Here is a 20,488-nt window from a genome sequence, read left to right as displayed (position 1 = left end):
AAAACATATAGATACTTCAAAATACTTGATAAACCCATGTACAGTGGTGGAGCCAGCCAAAGTTTTGACTAGGGTTAATTATATTTATAACAAAAATATTAATTAATATTAATTAAATATTAATATTTATTAAATTATTTAAATAATATAAATATTGAATAGGTTAAAGTAATATGTATACATTCATTTTTTTTTTATAAGTTTAACCGGCTGATCCGGTCGGTCCCGGGAGAAACACACTTAGTGCTACAAAGTGGACTAGTCCGAAAGTGTATCACACTGCCTAATCCGAGTTTGGAATCGACTAATGCCAGGGAATAGACCAATCATTTGTTATGGCCTACCATATAAACCACTTGGACCGAACTCCAAGCCCAGACTGGTCAAGTAGTGATAATTTAGTTCCCAGGGAAAAATATATATATTCATATTGACTTATAAAATTGTTATTATTCTGATATTTTTTAAAAATAAGTAGTAATTTAAAACAATTTTTTAAATTAAATGGTTAAAAAGTAAACAAAATTATGATAAAGAATGAAAGAAAAAATGTTTATGTGTAAAATAAAGTTATATCAATTGTTCTTTAGTTGATACCAATATTGGACAGCTGTAAAAATTAACAGAAAATAATTAAGATAAATAAATGAAAATAATATTTACAGAATTACGAGTATCTTTCGGCTTTGACCAAAGTAAAAACATGTAATAGAGTTTTTGAGTTGAATGAACAAAAAGAGTTTTTGGAAAAAAATCATGGGGTCAAGTCGCGTTCTCTAAAATATCATAGGGGTCAGTATGCTAATTATACACTATTTTACCAAATATCATTTCCAAAATGCAAGTAAATTTTTTTGACCGAAATCTATAGGGGTCAGGTGACCTCCTACGGCTGCCTCCGCCCCTGCCCATGTACATATTTCACCTTTCTGATATAATTTTATTTTTGTTTTAAAACATTTGAATAATGAAATATTAATAAAATACTAATATTTTATTTAGGTAGAGACTCTTGAATGTATTTTATCAGTAATGGTGATCTTAGGTGAACTAGACCCTGATCCGCGCGCCAGCGCGGTAATGAATTTTCGATTTTTGATTATTTAATTTATTAAATGATCTATTTGCAATATTTGATCATATTATTTTGCATCTTAAACTATTTATTTTTTGACGAATGTGCGATATCATATAAAAAATTAAGTATATAGAGTTAATTAGAAAATTGTAAAAATATAATTTTTTCTTTCGTGTGCGATATCATATAAACAATGACCCGCCCAGTTAACAGAAATCATGATTTCTTTCATGCGTGATTTTTTTTTATTTGAATCATTTCGTAAAAAATATATCAAATTGTACATATTTTAATTAGAATATTTTTAAATATCTTTACCTTTTTATTTGAAATGCAACTCAATATTTTTTTAAAACAATTATAACAAAATCTTTGAAAATATTTTTAGATGTTTTTTGAAAAATCTGAAAATTAACATTTTTAATTATAATTATCCTAAAATATGATTAGTTTTGATGTAAACGAAAACTAAAATTATGTCAAAAATAATTATATTCAATGATAATAACAATTTAAATTGATTTTTTTTTTAAAAAAAATATAAATAAAAAAATATTGTTAGAAAGAAATATTCATTCATCTTTCAAATATAAAATGAAAATATTAAAATTAAATAATAAAAATTATAAATAAAAGCCATAAATTTAGCAAATGACAAATGAGTTATATTATGCTAAATTTTTGTTTAAATTTATACTACCGATAGGAGCAAATACCATATAATTTTTTAAAAAACATATCCATTCTTAAATATTTTTTGAATAAATAATAATTTTTTAATTTAATCAATTGAAAAATAATACTCGTACGATTATGTGGGTTAAAATCTAGTTTTATTGATGCATGTTATATATTAGTGCTGCAAGTTTTAGATAACATTTTAATGATGCACGTTTTAAAAAATCTCCATTATTAAAATTATGCACGTAAAGATAACTTATGAGTTTTTTTTGTTGATTAAATGACATTACGTCCAAATTTATTTAAAGATATTTCATTAATGTAACTGAAAAAGACATTCAATATAATAGGTAGTTTAAATTCATTTAAGGATATTTCATTAATATAACTAAAAAGACAAGAAATAAAATAGGTAATTTAAATTTATTTAAGGATATTTCATTAATGTAACTGAAAAAAAAAAAAAATAGAAAGTTTAATTAATGAAGTAAGGACATTTTCAAATGGGTATTTCTCTTTTAATAATATAGATATCTCAATAATAAATAATTAGAAAAATAAAAATCTAAGGAAAGTGATATTTGAGAAATGTGTTAAAACCCCATGAAATATGTTTTCGTACACATATCACTTTGTTAATATTTTAGTTGTTCTTGAAGAAACAAAATTTAGTTATATAAAACCATTTCCAACCCACATCTATATTCATCTCTATGTTTTTTTTTTAAATAAAGAAACTTTATTTTTGAAGTGAATTTTCTCCAATATATATTTTTATAATAGAGTTTTTTTTTAATTTTAACGAAAAATATAGAAATATACATTTAAGATGTTCTTACAAATTTAGAGCTTGCTTATATATTTTAAGCAGTAGGTGTTGAATTATATAGTTCACCATATATATATATATATGTAAATTAACTTTACTTTTGTATTTAGTTCAATAATTCATTAAAATTATTGTGATTTTTAATTGAAAAATCTAAAGAAATCACCATATTTATATTTATTATGTTAAAAAACTATGTAAACTTTTAGGGAAAAATAACGTGTTGAATTCTTTGTAACTACAGAAACAGGAAATAATAAAATTAGAAGATCAAAATCAGTGTTTTATTGATCTTGAGCATGAGTACAATGTATGGAGTATAAACCTTAAATCGAGCTGCCTGTTTATAGTAAAAGCTGTGTATTTTGCATATCATCTCTTCTTAAGGTTTAGAGCTTTCTTATATAGGCGTTGGTGAAATTTAGATTACGAGAAGCACTTGATCCGAAGACTGGAAGCCAAAAACGTGTAAGCCGGAGATCGGTGTCCTATTCGAACTCAGAAAATTGCTCATAGATTAATTTATATTAACAAAAATTGTTCTTTATTATTTAAGTTCATGTTTAAAGCAGAGAAAAATATTTATTCTCCGGATGTTCTGATTTAGGCATTGGCAGCAAATTCCTTGAATCTTTGGGAGTAGAACGTCGTCTCAATTGTTGCTTGAGACATCATGGCCTGAGCCGTTTAACAGTTTCATTGAAGATGCTATGGTTGAAAGACGCATGACCTCAAGAATGAACACTATTCACTGTATACAGTATACTTATATGATGAACTGATGTAGATAAACGTTTTATATCATGTATTAATACATTTATCTAATTGTGTTTGTTTACATTAGAGTGTCACAGGATGAAAAAAAAAACTCAGGAGGTTTCATACGATATATCACAGAATATTCCCGACCATTAGTCAAATGATACGTGGCATACAAATCCATGTAAATTATCTAAATGGTTAAGTGATTTGATTAACACATAGTGAATTTATATTTGGCCAATTACTTTGCTTCCAAAGATTTGTGAAAATTGACTTTCGAATTAATATGTGCCACTTCAACACTCTTTATTTTTATTCCTTATTTGTTACGAAATATGATCTTTGACCAAATTACAGTTGTATATATCTCACATATAAAGTTTTGTATTTGAATAATTTTTTGTGTATTTTTGTAAGGATTTTATTAAGAAAGAAACAATGCTAGCCTATACTAGTAGCTAATTAATTGACTAAAGTATATAACCATAGTCTCTATATTCTGGGATGCTAACTTTAACAAATGCATATGTCGTCTGCTAAATGGCTCAGCATCTCAAACAACACACAATGTATTTATATTTTGGCGAATTACATTTCTATTTTCCACAGATTTAGAAAACTTTTGATTTTGTTATACCACATTTTTTCTTCTTGATAAAGTTCTTGCTATAATTAAAAAACTTAATTGTAAATGTAATTGACCAATGACATTAAATTTTTTTGGTAATAATGGTTATTTATAATTGACCAGTGACCAGTATTCATTGTGTTAGCAATTACTATACATAGACTTATTATCTACTTATATATAACACTACACTTACAACTCAATTTTTTTCATCCAAAACTCAAAATTTAATACCTATTAACTTATTATCTACTAAATAATGGCAAGTACTGTGGGTCAAGAAACGCATGTTCTATTGGTAGCACTACCAGTCCAAGGCCACCTCAATCCAATGCTTAAATTCGCCAAACTTCTCTCACGACCGAACCTCCGATTCACTCTCGCCACCACCGAACAAGCCCGTGACCTCCTCTCAGCCGCCAACACGGCCGACGAAGAACACCTTAGCCCAGTGGACCTCGCTTTCTTCCCTGATGGGCTACCAAAAGACCACCCAAGAGCCGATGATTCTCTCCTCGTGTCATTGAGAAATGTCGGAGCCAAGAACTTGTCTAAAATCATCGAATCAAATAGATTCTCTTGTATTGTCACCGTGCCTTTTGCTCCTTGGGTTCCAGGTGTTGCAGCTGCATATAACATCCCTTGCGCGCTCCTCTGGATCCAAGCTTGTGGAGCTTACTCGGTTTACTACCGTTACTACATGGCGACGAACACTTTCCCCGAGGATCTAGAAGATCTGAATCAGACAGTTGATCTACCAGCTTTACCATTGTTGGAAGTTAGAGATCTTCCTTCGTTTATGTTACCTTCTTCGGGAAGTAACTTTAATAACCTAATGTTGGACTTCGTTGATTGTTTGAAAAATGTGAAATGGGTTTTGGTTAACTCGTTTTACGAACTAGAATCAGAGATAATCGATTCGATGTCTCATTTAAAGCCAATAATCCCAGTGGGTCCTCTGGTTTCTCCATTTCTATTGCGAGCTGATGAAGACAAAACCCTAGATGAGAAAAATCTTGATCTATGGAGATCTGATGGTGATTGTATAAAGTGGCTTGACACGCAAGCTAGGTTTTCGGTCGTTTACATATCTTTCGGAAGCTTGCTCAAATGGTCTGTGAATCAAGTGGAGAGCATAGCAACGGCTATGAGAAACAGAGGAATTTCATTTCTCTGGGTGATTAGGCCTAAGGAGATGGCTCAAAACGTCGGCGTTTTGCAGGAGATGGTTCAAGAAGGACAAGGGGTTGTTATCGAGTGGGGTCCTCAAGAGAGGATATTGAGCCACGTGGCGATCTCTTGTTTCGTCACGCACTGTGGATGGAACTCGACGATGGAGACGGTGGTGACTGGTGTTCCGGTGGTGGCGTACCCGAGTTGGATCGATCAGCCGCTTGACGCGAGATTGCTTGTGGATGTGTTTGGGATCGGAGTGAGGATGAGGAACGATGAAGTTGACGGCCAGCTCAAGGTTGCGGAGGTTGAGAGATGTATTGAGGCTGTGATGGAAGGACCTTCAGCGGAGGATATGAGGAGGAGAGCGACGGAGCTGAAGCAAGCGGCGAGATTGGCGTTGGCACCCGGTGGTTCATCGGCTCAGAATCTGGACTCGTTCATTGGCTATATCACAAGTTGTGTTTAAGAATTATTGTTTTTAACCGGCGATAACCGGGATTTAATTTTAGTAGTTGAACCACATGCTTATTAATTAATATATTTAATAAAAATATAATTTAAGATAATCCCATGTATTTCCAATAAATTCTGAAACGAAAAATAGGATAATAAGAAGATTTCATGAAATTTAAATACAAAAGAAAACAAAGAAACATAAACATTGACTAAAAACGGATCAAATGTTGGTATGGGACAAAGGAGGTCAAAAAAATTCAGAACGGACCTCTTCTATTTTTAATTAAATTTTTTTCAAAAAAAAATCAAAAATAAGGGAAAAAGACTAAGTAACCAAGAAACTTTAACTTATTTACAAATCCAACCAAGAGGGCTCGGAGCCGTGTGAGAGAAACCGCAACATCACCACCGGAACATCAAGGCGTTCATTCCCCCCCCACACCAGCAGCAGAATTGCCTTCTCAGGGCGATAGCGAGGGTACACCACGCCCAGTGATTCCGAGTCAGCCACAAAAATCGCCAACACCAACTCATGCAGCGAGTGAGGCCGAGAATCCACAACAACCTCGAGTAACCTCAGGCTCTTCCACAAAGAGTCCTTCACATCGTGTAGACGAGCAGAACGATGAGGAGATTGGATCTAACAACAGAGATTCAAACGCACCCGAGGTTGCCGTTGATAATGACTCGCCAAGAACGGTAAACAAGTCCATTTAAAATGGTTTTAGAATTATTTATGATAGGGTTGAACTAAGAAATATGTAGTAATTATATAAGTAGTGTAACTAGTACAACTAAAACAATAAAACTAGTTCAACTGGTAATAATATGTTGTAAACATAATCAATGGAACTAGTATAACTAGTACAACCACACTTCTTATAAATAATATAACTGGTACAACTATCAAAAGTATAATTATTTTAACTAATACACCTGAGTATTGAATAACTAGTATAACTAAAAGAATGAAACTAATTCAACTGGTAATAATATGTTGTAAAACATAATCAATGGAACTATTATAACTAGTACAACCACACTTCTTATAACTAATATAACTGGTATAATTATGAAAAGTATAATTAGTCTAACTAATACAACTGAGTATTGAATTACTAGCACAACTAAAAGAGTGAAAATGGTGCAACTGGTAATAATATGTTGTAAACAGATTCAGTATAACTAGTAAAACCACATTTTTTATAAGTAATATAATTGGTACAACTACGCTTCTTATACGTAGTCTGACTGGTATAACTAGAGAAGTATTTTGTATAACTATTTAATGAGATGGTGTTGTCGTTGTATAACTAGGCTTGCTGGTAGAACTAGTAATATTATTTTTAATTCAATTAGTGTAACTGGTACAACTAAGTGATTTTGTGTTGTATAACTCAGTTATTTATTCAGTGTATTTTGTTTGTGTTTTTCAGGTTGAGAGGGATGATATGACCGTAGAAGCTGACAGACTTGCTGGTTTTTTCTTCAAACCGAACGACTATGGAAAGGGTTGCAAGCTCTCCTCAAGGTGTCATCAACACGATTTTCTGAACACGGTTGAAAAGTTTGAGGCCTCAGAGAAGAGTTGGTTTCAGGATCATCCTCAGTTCAAGCATATATTTCACATGGATTGTACCCCAACAAGAAAAGTGATGGGATTGTGGATGTTGCTACTTCGTACTATGCATACAGGAAAGGGTCGACAAGCTTGGTTTGGGGAAAACGGTGTTCCAATTAGATACTCCATCACGGAACATAGCCTCCTCTCTGGTTTATACTGCCACTCATATCCAGAAAACTATCTGAGCATAGGGAGCATGAAGTTTGCGAGAAAGCATTTTAAGGTGAAGAAGACAAAGGATGGGAAGGAAAAGGGTCTGCAAGTGACATAAGCGGATGTCTTAGAGAAACTTCAGAAGATGAAGTTTGATCGTAGTGGCGATCGTCTGAGGATGGCGGTTCTTTACTTTCTTGCTAGAGTTTTAAGAGGAAGGTCAAAAGGAGGATACTTCATTGAGTATTTCACTCTCCAAGCAGCAGAAGATCTGAGGTTTTGCACCGAATTTCCATGGGGCCGTTACACATTTGATGATTGCATGAAGGAGATTTTTCATGTGAGGGATCAGTTTCGTGATGGGATCCCAGAGAAGGCAGAGTGGGTATTTCTGGGTTTATCAACCCTTTGGAGGTATATGAATTGTATTTTTCATAAGCATATTTGTTATAATATAACTAATGTGATTGTGTGAAATGATGTGCAGATATTAGCATTTAAATGTATCCTTGTCCTTAGAGAAAGATTCAGAGAGCCAGTTCCAAACTGTCTTGATGGTTGTCCAAGAATGTGCAAATGGAAGTTCAAGAGGACCGGAACAACATGATTTCCACTTGACATGATTTATCGGACGCTAGGAAACACAAAGGTAAAAGCTTATAATTTTTTTAAGTGTTGTTTATGTCATTTTCTTCAAGTTCATAGTTAATTAAATGTGTAATTTGTTGTTGGTCATATTTCAGGAGATTATCAGTATTTTGGAACCACAGGGATATGAAGCAGACCTTTTGTATGAAATAATGGATGAATGGACTTATGAAGACTTGAAGCTGATAGATGATTCGGATACGCTAGACATAGCTGTTGACAGTTGGAACAAGATCCTACTAGAACCAGGGAGTAAAATTTTCTGCCCGGATCTATTCGAGATGGATGTGAGAACCCGAGAGCAACAAGAGCAAGCAGGAGGCGGGAAGGAGGCGAGGCAGGGGGCGAGGCAGGAGTTGAGGCAGGGGGCGAGGCAGGAGGCGAGCCAGGAGTTGAGGCAGGGGGCGAGGCAGGAGGCGAGGCAGGGGGCGAGGCAGGTCGTGAGAGTTTAAGAGAATTAGAGTTGAAGTTGAACAAAAGAATGGACGATGGATTTGCATTGAGAGACGAAACAATTCGTCTTCTAGCAGCAAGAGTAAAGGAGTTGGAACAAGACAAGATTTAGAGAGAAAGTTGGTCATTCCAGTTTGGTGAAATTGAAACCGGATATGCTTCAGGAGGCAGAAGAAGAGATAATGATGGTGATGAAGAGGCTGAGATGCATGGTGATAAGGAGGGTGATGAAGAGGCTGAGAAGCATGGTGATAAGGAGGGTGATGAAGAGGCTGAGAAGCAGGGCTGGGATGATGATGAGGCTGATAAGGAGGGTGAGGACAATGGTGACAAGGATGGTGATGAGGCAGAGGCTGAGAAGGATGGTGATGAGGTAGAAGCTGAGAAGGATGGTGAGAAACAGATTGAGGCAGAGGCTGAGAAGGATGGTGAGAAACAGATCAGAGGCTGAGAAGTTGATGCAAGGTAAGTCATGATAACATATAAGTTCAAATTATATTTTTAATGATGATGATCTAAGTCATGATGTATTTTTGTTCAATGTAGATACTGAAGAGAGATTTGATGATGATGGAGATGAGCAATCTACACTTCAAATTATGGCAGACACTGCAGAGAGATTTGAGAAGGCTGCTGCGGAAAAAGCTGTTGTGGACAAGACAAATGAGGTTGTAGATGATGATGATGCTTTGGAGAAGGAAGGTGAGGTTAGAGTTGATGATGCTTTAGAGAAGGAAGGTGAGGTTGGAGTTGATGATGCTTTAGAGGAGGCAGCTTCGGTTGGAGTTAATGAGATGCCAAAGAGGGTGCCCAAGCGTTCTCATTTGTTGAGGTCTCCTTTTACGCCAAACTGATTTGGCGAAGTGCTAAACTATGTTGTTGTTTTTGGAACCTGTATGTGTTTGTTTTAAAACCTAAATCCAAACTTGTATGTGTGTGTTTTAAAACCTAAAACTTGTATGTGTGTGTTTTAAAACCTAAATCCAAACTTGTATGTGTGTAATTGATTTGGTGGTTGAACATGTTGCATTTACAGGTGGGAAACTAGACCAAGTAAAACTGCATCAACTATGCCAAAAAATATAAAATTAGTACAACTAGAAAAACTAGTGTTGAATTAAAACGTGTAAGACTTATCTGGGAATCCACTTATCTGAAACACATTATGCACAAAAAGTTGTATTAGTTATTTAGTTATACTGGTTTCTACAAAGTTGTACTAGTTTATTAGTTATACTGGCTTGCACAAAGTTGTACTAGTTATTTAGTTATACTAGGTTGTACAGAGTTGTACTTTGGCAGTGAAACCTGAAATATTAGTTGTACCAAAGAAAAAAATACTATTATCTAAGTTGTACCATTTAATTATGTTTACATGTGTTTGCCCGGATACAATGAAATCATCACTATTGTTAAAATACTTGTCACGTATGTTTTACAAAAAATATGTGGACAAACAAGTTAACAAACCTTAAAAGTATAAGGTAGATCAAGCAAACTTTTGTGATGGAGTTAGAAATCCAAAAAAAAAAAAGCCAATACAAAACACAAAGAAACATATCCAAACACTTAAAATTAGACTATTTGATTGTTTTATTAATATGGAAAGCCCAAAAGAATAATTAAATTTCAGATGCTGCATAGTTGTACTAGTTATACCAGTAGAACCTATTTTAGTAAACTAGACATAGTTGTACTAGTTATACCAGTCGAACCTATTTTAGTTTTACTAGTTGTACCAGTATGACAACACAGAAATATGAGTGTTATGTTTTATGAAGTTTTACCATGTTGCACCTGTATTACCTGATTGAAACAACACAACACATAAATAAATTCTAAAACACATAAATAAGTTCCACAACACATAAGCAAGTTAACAAGTAAGACTCATTCATCATTTTTTTCGTTACCACTTCCTTCGTTGTCACCTCCCTCGTCCCCATTTCCCTCGCTACCACTGCTGTCACTGCTACCACTGCTATTGTTATCACTGCCACTGCCATCACTGCCACTTTTTTCAATCAATGGTGGAAACTTCTTCTTTCTCTTCTTCAGATATTTTCCGGCAGACGTGAATCTAGTAACTTATAGTCTTCTTTTTTTTTTCTCCACATACGGAGGGAAGACAACCTGAGATCGGATTTCCTCAGGAATTTTAGAACTTTCCCATGTTGAATGATGAGACACTTGATATATTGTCCTGTAATATTCCAAAGTCCACTGCTCCATCCAGTAATACCTAGAACAATAATGTTCAGCCATTTCTCCACACGCCATGATGGTAGCAAGTGCATGCACACAAGGATACCGATCAATATCAAAATACCTACAATAGCATGTTATGTTGCTCAAATCAACCAAATAACCATGACCATCCTCGCCAAGCACATTGTAGTGACCTTCAAATGTATTTAGCTCGGTCACCTTGAGCTTTTTAGCCGTAGGATATATGTGATGCAATATCCCATGCACATGTGGGATTAGTATCTGTCTCTCTGGTACGTGTAGAGATAATATACGGTTTTTGTTGAACCATTCTGTTATTTTTTCCACGATCACATCAAGCATTGGCAACAACACATATTTCCGTGGTTCCTTCAAAACACCATTGATAGATTCAACAGTGTTGGTTGTGTCTATGTTGTACCTTTCTCCCGGAAATTTACATCTTGCCCATTTTGTCTCATGAACACTGTCATCTAGATACTCGGCCGCTTGAGGATACATTTTCCTGAAATCGTTGTAGCATTTTCTGAACTCCACCTCACTGTAAATACCAGCAATATTTCTAAATTTTTTGGCAACCCCTTTCTTGTTAACATTGCTGCAAGCTCCGCTTACATTATTAGACAAGTGATAATTGTAATATCCATGGATCGCAAATGGGTATACCTCGTGTACTTTCTTGATGATGCTTTGGTTTCTATTAGTACAAAATACAAGCTGAGGATCATCTGGTATCAAAGTTTTTAATATAGTCAAAAACCACTCTCAGCTTGCATTTTTCTCACCATCTACTACCGCAAAAGCAAGGGGATAATGATGATGATCTGGATCCTGAGCAGTGGCAATGAGAAGCACTCCTTTGTACACACCCTTCAGGTGAGTTCCATCCATTATTATCACTTGCCTCATCGCCTTGAACCCTTCGATGCAAGCTCCGAGCGCAAAGAACATATACTTAAACTGGTTCTTCTCATCCACTTCTAATCGTGTAATGGTATCAGGATTCATCCTTTGTAACATGTACAAGTAAGATGGCAGCCTAGCAAAACTCTCCTCCGGGTTACCACGCAAATCACTCAAAGCTTTATTTTCCCTCTCAAAACCGTAGAATATGAAACCGTAACACCCAGTCTGTTCTTCACCAAATCTATGAGAGTCTTTGGATCCAGAGTCTTGTATTTGCCGGGATGCGACCACTGATGCGACCAAGCTTGGTGTGCCTCTTTTCTTCTTCTTCATGACACTTACATCTCCACGAGAGCACGCATGCATCTTTCTATAAGTTCTGATAGAGAAAAAAGCAGAGTTCTTCAGCTTTCCAGGTCGTAAATACCATATGCATCCAGCCCCACGACATTTCAATATGTAAACCCGAGGATTCGACTTCACTATATCAACCTCAAAACTATTGGAATGCACACCTTTGTCCACTGAATCCCTCACTTCTTCTCTAGTCGCAAATTCTTGATGAAAACTCATATCAATGCCATCATCCCACTCTGAATTGACAACAGGAGGTTCAACTGCTGTAACAGCCGGCAACTCCTCCCTATCATCCATTTCATCACCCTCTTCATTGATTTTCTCATGCTCAAACTCATCCTCCTGAATATGAGGAACAATTTCCAATTCTCCAACTCCAACCATGCCATCATTAGCTCTGGCATCACTCAGATTTTCCTCATTCATAGAAAACATCTCGTTACTCTGATTTTCGGAGACGATTTTGGTAAGTTCCACATGCAAGACACAACGTCGGTTTTTCTTATCTACCATCAACAAATATCCTAAAACATCTTCATCATCCAAGATATAACAAGAATTTTTATTATTCAAGACCAGCGGAAAGTAACTCAGTTGAAACTTGGTCGCAGCTACATCAATCTTCAGTTTTTTGCCTATTCTATCAACCAAATGAGAATAAGTAATCTCCTCATATCTTCCTTTCATCACCAAAGTAGAAATCTGTCGGTCTACACCATGTTCAAAATGTATCACCACAGATCCTTTACTATCCATAGTTCCTGAAATGAGTAAAAAACAACAATATCATTGAGTAGTTGTACAAGTTATATGAGTTTTACAGTTGTTAAAAATATCGGTTATACTAATATTATCACTTTGACGGGTTTACATATCACAGTAGTTATTAGTTATACTAGTAATACCGGTTATACGACGTTCACTTTGCACATGACTATTATAAGTTATACGAGTTGTATCAATACCACCTATTCAATGTGTTACACCGAGTTGTACCAGATTTACTAATGATACGTTTTCTGTAAAAATGTCAGTAATACTACATCAGTTGTACCAGTGAAACCAATTGTTAAAGAATTTTGTGTTACAAGTTGTACCGGTTGTACCATAGACAAAAACAATTTCTTCTACAATTTCATGTTTCATACTCTAACAACATTATATCAAACCTTATAATCTGACTAATACGGTTAACATGTATTTTATATGACTTAACCGAAACAAAGAACAATAAAAACATAAGAGAGAAAGACAAAAGAGAGAGAAGAAGAGAGTTTACACTTACAAATCGATTTCAGAACCAAGGACCACGCAAATGGGATGTTTCACGACGTCTGTAGAAAGACCCTATGAAACAGAGGTAAAAGTTTGTGGGTGAAGAGTTGAAGAAGAGAGGTTTGGTTGGTGAAGTGAATGAATTTCCGTAGTGGTTGGGTATGGTTGAGGAATAAATGAAGAAGAAGAGTGATTAAATTTTCTATGGGACCCAAGCGAAATCTGATGGCCAAGATTAAAACACACTCATAAGATCCGTCGGCTGAGAGACAAGCTTCATTAATGGCCTTATTGTAAATATTTCATCCTTAAAGATCGGACGGCTCATATTATAACGTGAAAAATCAGATTTAATGGTTGATATTAAGCTTTCATTAAGGGCACAATCATAATTTACACTCATTTGTCCCATAAGAGATTAGTTTTGGTGGTTATAGATTTTTTTTTGGTCCTTTGTAGATTAATGTCCACTAAAAACAGAGTTGCTCAATGCTCAGTTGCAGAGAAACCACAAACATTGGCTAAAACAAGAACACACTAAAACACACGTTAGGACATAGATGAGTTTCCCTCTCCAAAGCTTCTTCTTGACAGTCCATTTGGTTTGCTTGCTTCATTATACATTTTTTTTTATAAAAAAATTTTCAACTTGGGGGTAAAGAAGGCTACACAAAGAAAAGTAGATTAATACGTTATTTCACGTATTCATTCATCCAAAACATTCTATTATAATATATATAGTCTTTATTCTAACAAATCCAGAATATTACCTCTCTAACGTGTTGTGGTGCTTCTGCGTTTGTTTCGGCCAAACGGATTTCTGAACCACTCTGGTTTGTGGGAAACTAATATGTATCCAATCGTCAATCCAAACGCAATACCTGGTCCAAATCCTATTGCAGCTGCAATCCAACTAAACATCTCTTCTTCTTCTTCTTCTTCTTTTTCCTCAACCTCTGGTGTTTTATACTGTTGCGGATATCACTACAAGCTTCGTCAAGAGCAGGGCCGAAAAGTCCCGAGTTGTTTGCGAAAGAAGAGCAAGACTGCGTTCGAAACTGAGTGCCTCCAGGTACCAGACCTGCAAGCTGGTTATTGGAGAAATTCATGTAGGAAAGGAATGAGAGAGTTCCTAGCTCTTGCGGAATTTCACCTGAAAGCTTGTTTTGAGAGACGTCAAGTGACTCGAGAGATGTCAGATTCCCCATCGATGAGGGGATGTGTCCAGTGAAGGCATTGTTTGACATGCTGAGTGAACGAAGCTCTTTCAGTAAGCCGACGGATTCTGGAATCTCTCCTTCAAATCTGTTTTGGGAGAAGTCGAGTGCTGTGAGGACTTTTAGGATACGTACAATCTCAATCTCCCTTCCTTTATTTTTCAAAACTATTGAATCCTGGTAATAACCTGATGATTTATCTCCCATGTACTTTTCAGCCGACTGATCTTTGTTTGTCCCAAGGGATGACATTGCACTCCAACCCACAAAATAATCTGATGGTAGAGTCCCACTGAATTGATTGTATGATATATCGACGATTTGCAATTTACTGAACGAGGCTTGATGTATCGGTCCATTGAATTCATTAGATCGTAAGATAAGAATTTGCAAATTTTGTAGAGAACTCAACCATAATGGAAACACGTTGTTGATTCTGCTGCTTTCCACATTTAAAACTTCGAGCGAGGAGAAATTCATCAAAGATCTAGGAAGCTTCCCCACCAGTTGGTTATAACCGACGTCTATAGACTTTAGACTTTCAATCACATTCCCCGGTAGACGTCCACTAAGATTATTATGACGAGGGTTGAGATATGAAAGACTTTTCTTCAGATTTTGCAAACAATGAGGGATTGATCCATTGAAGTCGTTGACTGATAAATCGAGAATGATTAGAGAGCGCAACTCACATACCAGCGAAGGAATATGTCCAGTGAAATTGTTTCTGGAAGTACTGCAAGGCAGAGGATATTCCAAGTTTCCGTGATCTTCCGAAACTGATGAAATTATTGTTGGAAAAATCCAGGTTATACAGGCTTGGAAGCGTCCATAACCAGCCAGGTACTTGACCTTTGATTTTGTTGTTAGAAATGTCTAGAATTTGTAGCTCAGGGGATAGTCCATGTTTCGTAGATCTTTCAAATCCAATAAGATTATTGTAGGAGAGATCCAGAGACGACAGACTTGATAGCTTCCATAACCAGCCAGGAACTTGACCGTTAATTTTGTTGTAGGAAAAAATCAAGTACTCTAGATTTGGGAACATCCATAACCTTTGATTTCGTTGTTGGAAATGTCTAGAGTCACAATGTTCGAGGATACTCCATGTTTGATAGATCTTTCCATACCAATGAAATTGTTGTTGGAAAGATCCACGTACCACAGTTTTGGTAACGTCCATAACCAGCTAGGCACTTGACCTTTGATTTTGTTGTTAGAAATTTTAAGAAATGCCATATTCTGCTGAGTTCTTAGAAGCTCCGGAAATTCGGTAATACCACAGCCTTGCAATAATAATTGCCTTATAACCTTCGAAGGAGGATCAGAAACTGAACTTTTGTTTGTGGCTAAAACATGGTTTCCTGAGAGATCTAATGTATCGAGCGACTTGGAAAATTATGAGATTGCAGTCAAGTCAATCTTGGTGGTGGTGTTCAAATAGGATAAGTCCAGAGTTATGAGCGATTTGAGATGCGAAAAGATATTGAAATCAACTGGACCTTGGGTGTTCCAATGGGACATGTCAAGCACCTGAAGATTCACTAATTTGGAAATGGATATTGGGATCGGGCCTCTGAATCTATTACTGCCAAGACTTAACCCTAGTAGCTTAGATGGTAAAAGTAAAGGGCCATCGAGTTGATTATTCGTCACAGAAGGGATGGTGGAGAGAGAATAATGGAGGGTTCCAACGAAATCGTTGTTATCTGCATAAAGGTACTCCAAGTCGGGGAGTGAAGTGATATTTGGAGGAAGAGTTCCTGTGAATTGATTGTAGTAGAGTGATAAAACTGACAGATTTGTCAAATTTAGTATTGCAATAGGAAAGTTACCACTAAGCTTGTTGGAACCAACACGTAAGTAGGTCAACTGGTTCAAACGGCCAAAAGTAGATGGGATTTCACCAACAAAATTGTTACCAGAGATATCAAGAGCGGCTAGACGTGAAAGGTTTCCAATTGAATATGGAATCTGACCCGAAAACTTATTATTAGAAATATCGAAGGATGTGAGATGTGAAAGTTTTGCTACTGAAGGCAAGATTTGACCATATAACTCATTAAACGAAAGGTCTAGAACGATTAGGAAGCCAAGATTTTGAAGGGTATTAGAATGAAACCTGCCGTAGAGGCAGCTGGAAGTGAGGTTTAGCTCTATCACTTTCCCGGTCTTGGCATCACACGTGATACCATCCCAATAACAACAGTCGGTGTTATTTTTCCAAGACTCCGTCTTCGGATAAGGGCTAACAATACCATTTTCATTAATGTAACCTTGACAAGAAGATTCACTAATCTCAAGCTCTTTCTTGATCTCAAGAAGTGCAACTCTTTGTTCCGGGTGGCACAAATGAGTAGAAGGAACTGCAAACACGTCTTGAAAGTTAAAATTGAAAAAGAAGAGAAAAGAAAGAGTAGTAAGAATGGTACTCATTAAGTTCCTAGAGATTTTCCTTCTTCTTGAATATCAATAATGAAGAAGAAGTACAAAGGAAAAAAGAAATTGTGATGGCAACATGGTTTCATGCTCATTCCCTTATATATACACAGATACAGTGATCCAAATCCACCCAGCTTGCATCACCATTTCTCTTCTTTTGTGTTGAATTGTCAATTTTTCTGTATTATAGAAAATTTCGAAAATTAAGAGCCAAACACGGTAAATGATAACTTGTTTGAATCAGATGAGAATATACTACAAAAGAATACAAGTCACAAGGGACTGAGAGAGTTACAGACGAGAAAGAAAAATAATTCAAGAAGAGATGATTTGTTACTAGTACTCACTATTTAGTCTTTGTACGAGACGTGTTATTCACGTTAAAGCAAGAGAGTGAAAGGCTTTGTGTTGAATAGCCAACTTTCCACAAATTTGGTTTTACTCCTTTTACAATGAAATTTTCGAAAATTAAGAGCCACAGAAAATTTAAGAGCCACACACGGGAAACAATACAAGTCATAATTAGGAATTATGAATCTTACAAATGACTGACAATAATAATTTAAGAAAAGATGATTTGTTACTAGTACTGAGGACTGCAACTGCGGATATTGGTAATGAACGGAAGCGCCAAGAATTCATCTGCATCGATCTGTCAACTTTTTTTTTTTGGTAAAAAAAAAAAAAAGGTGTTTTCACGTCTTTGCCGGGAACCCAAGCATTGTAAATAGTCTCTCCCAGCGTGATCGAACCCGGGTGGCGGAAATTACAGCCGCAACCCCTTTACCACTGGACCAACTCGATGTTGGTAAATATATGAAGATACGTGTGTGGTTGATGCATGTGAACAGGATTTCGAGGAAGAAGATGAGATTGAAGGAGAAACATAGAATTGGAATTATTGGTGGAAGGATAGGGAAGAAGACCGGAGTGACTATTCAAGTCGTCGTCTTTTGTCCCGTTTAAACATCACTCTCTGATCTTTGCCTCTCTGGTCAGTCAATAATTCTGAGATATTTTAAATAGTTCTACTTGACTATTGTTTTGTTTGTTTTCTTTTGGCATAGTTTTTCGGAATTTGTTTTTATCTGGATTTTGTTCTAGGCCTAATCAAATGGACCGAACCAATAACCTGGAACAGAACACGATCCGATAAAAACGGTATGGGTCGGGTAAGAATCATGTCAATAATCCGAACGGAGCATGATTTTTTGTATGGTGGGTGTCTGAGTCGGGTCAATTTTAAATTTGATATCCGACAAGATTTTCAATACGAAAATCTACTTACCTTATTTCTTCGGTGATTGAATCAACCACCATCCGTAATCAGGAATCCTCACTCAAGATTGATATAATTCAAATTATATCCTATGAACTACTTTGCAAATTCAGAGATGCAGTGCATTATGATATAATGATGCAGATAGATATTTGATCCAAATAGCATAAGTATCTAATTTATTATTTGGTTTGGTATTTATTTTAATTAGTTAAAATTATCTTGATAATTTTTAATAGTTCATAGGTTATTTGGTTTTCATATATAAATAGACTTATTATAGGTGGTGGTGCATAGCCAAAGTTGTCCATGTTTTTGTAAGGGTTTGACGCTGGTCTTCACTGGCAAGCGCACGTGGAAAAGTTATGCTTCTTGGCTTATTTAACCAAGAGTTTGTAGGAGGTGGATTACATCTCTCTATTGGGCCCATCAGATAGTAGGTCCGGCCCATCACAATTCGGTGTCAGCTCGGCTCTTGGAGCTAAGCAACGAAAAGACAGCTCGGTTCGTGACTACTTTTAACCGACTGAAGCAAGCGACTAAAAGTACTTAGTGCCTCAAGCTCGACGGCCTGAACGTTCAGCCCGACGGACCTAGGCCCATGAAATAGAGCGACCTAGGGTAATCATGGACGGAGATCAACTATATAAAGAGAAAGGAGAGCTCCAAGAAAGGAATCCGAAATCAACCACACACACTCTTGGCGGCTAAAATTAGGGTTTTATTTCTTCTTCTAGCCAACTTCTACTTTTTCGGTGAATTAGCTTTCACCGCTTCTTTCCTTATTTGTAAACCGACAGAAACTTTTTTGATTTAATAAAAGCCTAATAAAAGCCTTTGTTACTAACCCAATGATGAGTTCTTGTCTTCTTCCCTAGTTTTCGACAAACAGAGTTGCAGTCTTCGGTAGGGCTGTTCAATATGGTAAAACCGAACCGTACCGAACCGAATCGAAATAGCCTTGGTTTTGGTATATACCATATAAACCGAATGGATATAATTTTATAAAAACCGTAGGATTTGGATATGGTTTGGTATATAACCGATTAAACCGAATAAACCGAACAAACCGACTAAAAGTAGAAACATGTAAATTTGTATATATTTTATAACAATACATGAATATCTATTTGTTATATAAGTTAAATTTGTGTTAATAACTATTACCATAATGTTATAGTAATAAAGAACAATTTGTAAAACAATTGAACTATAATTAAATAACAATACATCGCAATTCAGACATCTTATTTTTAAGTTTTTTTTTTTATCTTTTTGCTTTATTTTAGTATTCACTAAATTAATATGAAGATTATAAATTTGATAGAAAATAATTAATGAAAAATTTTCATAACTTTTTTCTTATCTATAAACAAACAGAGTTTCGTGTTCAATCGAAAAAGCATGACTTTAATGAACACTAAATATAGAAGAGTGGAAAAACTTTTCTTTCATGTTTCTGTTTTGTTTCATATTTTTATTTTCAAAATTTCAGGCTCTGATTTTAATTATAGATTTGATTATTTTATTTGATGGTAGAATCATTTTTAGTTTTTTGTTCATTTATTTGAACATGTAATATATTTTTAATAAATGACTAAGTTGACAATATGACTCTAAAATTCATTTTATATGATCTCAAACTAAATAATTATGTTTTTTGGTATAAAACCGAATAAACCAAAAACCGACGGTATATAAACCGAACCGAATCGAAGTAAATATGGATTTAGAATGGTAGTTATATTTTACTAACCGAAATACCGAAAACCGAAAAGAACCGAACCTAAACCGAACCGATATCCGGATTGAACACCCCTGGTCTTCGGTGACAATTACAAAGTGTGATGAACAGTCGGGTTAGCATCTACTCTCGTAGCATGGTCTCTACCTTGCTTGTGCATGATCAGTGTTGTGGCAGCGTGCTCGTGCTCGTCCTCTTCCGGTGCTGTCATGTTCTAAGTCCCAGTTTCAGTTTATTTTCTTTGTTCATTACTCTCTACTTAGGTTTTTTTGTTTAGTTATTTTCTGAAAATCCGCTATTCACGTATTCGTGATCTCTGTAAAAAAAATGAAAAGCTGGTATAATATTTAACATTTAACCAAAAAAAAAAAAACTTTTTCATATAGTTATGTTTTTGTAAGCCAAAACTTGTGGACTACTTATGTTAGAAGGAAAAAGGTTGTGGTTACTTATGATGGACACAGTTCATCATGGGCAGGTTTCTAAATTTCAAGATAAAAAATGGCTGCGAGCTTTGATCGATCACTCGTAGCTGCAATCATTCCAACTAT

The 20,488-nt window shown here is 35.4% G+C and overlaps 6 protein-coding genes across 7 annotated transcripts; 3 read left to right on the top strand and 3 right to left on the bottom strand.

Annotated features, from left to right (window-relative positions):
- Nucleotides 1-3,840: 3,840 nt before the first annotated feature.
- LOC106449816 (UDP-glycosyltransferase 84B2-like) lies at nucleotides 3,841-5,665 on the top strand. The gene has a single exon (XM_013891510.3). The coding sequence runs from the start codon at nucleotides 4,238-4,240 to the stop codon at nucleotides 5,618-5,620; it is 1,383 nt and encodes a 460-aa protein (XP_013746964.2). The 5' UTR covers nucleotides 3,841-4,237; the 3' UTR covers nucleotides 5,621-5,665.
- A 1,086-nt stretch (nucleotides 5,666-6,751) lies between these two features.
- Nucleotides 6,752-7,505, top strand: LOC125586147 (uncharacterized protein At3g43530-like). The gene is made up of 2 exons (XM_048755963.1): nucleotides 6,752-6,763; nucleotides 7,047-7,505. Exons 1-2 carry the CDS (start codon nucleotides 6,752-6,754, stop codon nucleotides 7,503-7,505), a joined length of 471 nt encoding a protein of 156 aa, XP_048611920.1.
- Nucleotides 7,506-7,862: 357 nt separating this feature from the next.
- On the top strand, nucleotides 7,863-8,585 carry LOC125586339. The gene is made up of 2 exons (XM_048756352.1): nucleotides 7,863-8,036; nucleotides 8,131-8,585. Exons 1-2 carry the CDS (start codon nucleotides 8,007-8,009, stop codon nucleotides 8,485-8,487), a joined length of 387 nt encoding a protein of 128 aa, XP_048612309.1. The 5' UTR covers nucleotides 7,863-8,006; the 3' UTR covers nucleotides 8,488-8,585.
- Nucleotides 8,586-10,271: 1,686 nt separating this feature from the next.
- Nucleotides 10,272-11,218, bottom strand: LOC125586146. The gene is made up of 3 exons (XM_048755962.1): nucleotides 10,608-11,218; nucleotides 10,402-10,487; nucleotides 10,272-10,294 (listed from the first exon to the last, which is right to left on the bottom strand). Exons 1-3 carry the CDS (start codon nucleotides 11,216-11,218, stop codon nucleotides 10,272-10,274), a joined length of 720 nt encoding a protein of 239 aa, XP_048611919.1.
- On the bottom strand, nucleotides 10,397-14,322 carry LOC106436304. Of its 2 annotated transcripts, XM_048756351.1 has the most exons (3): nucleotides 14,026-14,322; nucleotides 13,266-13,920; nucleotides 10,397-12,741 (listed from the first exon to the last, which is right to left on the bottom strand). In XM_048756351.1, the coding sequence occupies exon 3, from the start codon at nucleotides 12,734-12,736 to the stop codon at nucleotides 11,483-11,485; it is 1,254 nt and encodes a 417-aa protein (XP_048612308.1). In that variant the 5' UTR covers nucleotides 12,737-12,741; nucleotides 13,266-13,920; nucleotides 14,026-14,322; the 3' UTR covers nucleotides 10,397-11,482. The 2 variants fall into 2 exon arrangements, with proteins under 2 accessions (XP_048612308.1, XP_048612307.1); XM_048756350.1 differs by having other exon boundaries at nucleotides 10,397-13,920.
- A 28-nt stretch (nucleotides 14,323-14,350) lies between these two features.
- LOC125586340 (receptor-like protein 33) lies at nucleotides 14,351-19,033 on the bottom strand. The gene is made up of 2 exons (XM_048756353.1): nucleotides 17,262-19,033; nucleotides 14,351-17,093 (listed from the first exon to the last, which is right to left on the bottom strand). Exon 2 carries the CDS (start codon nucleotides 16,906-16,908, stop codon nucleotides 15,871-15,873), a length of 1,038 nt encoding a protein of 345 aa, XP_048612310.1. The 5' UTR covers nucleotides 16,909-17,093; nucleotides 17,262-19,033; the 3' UTR covers nucleotides 14,351-15,870.
- Nucleotides 19,034-20,488: the final 1,455 nt, after the last annotated feature.

The sequence above is a fragment of the Brassica napus genome, chromosome C4, assembly GCF_020379485.1.
Source record: "Brassica napus cultivar Da-Ae chromosome C4, Da-Ae, whole genome shotgun sequence".
In the NCBI taxonomy this organism is placed as follows: domain Eukaryota; kingdom Viridiplantae; phylum Streptophyta; class Magnoliopsida; order Brassicales; family Brassicaceae; genus Brassica; species Brassica napus.
This window is presented reverse-complemented; position numbering and strand designations above follow the sequence as displayed.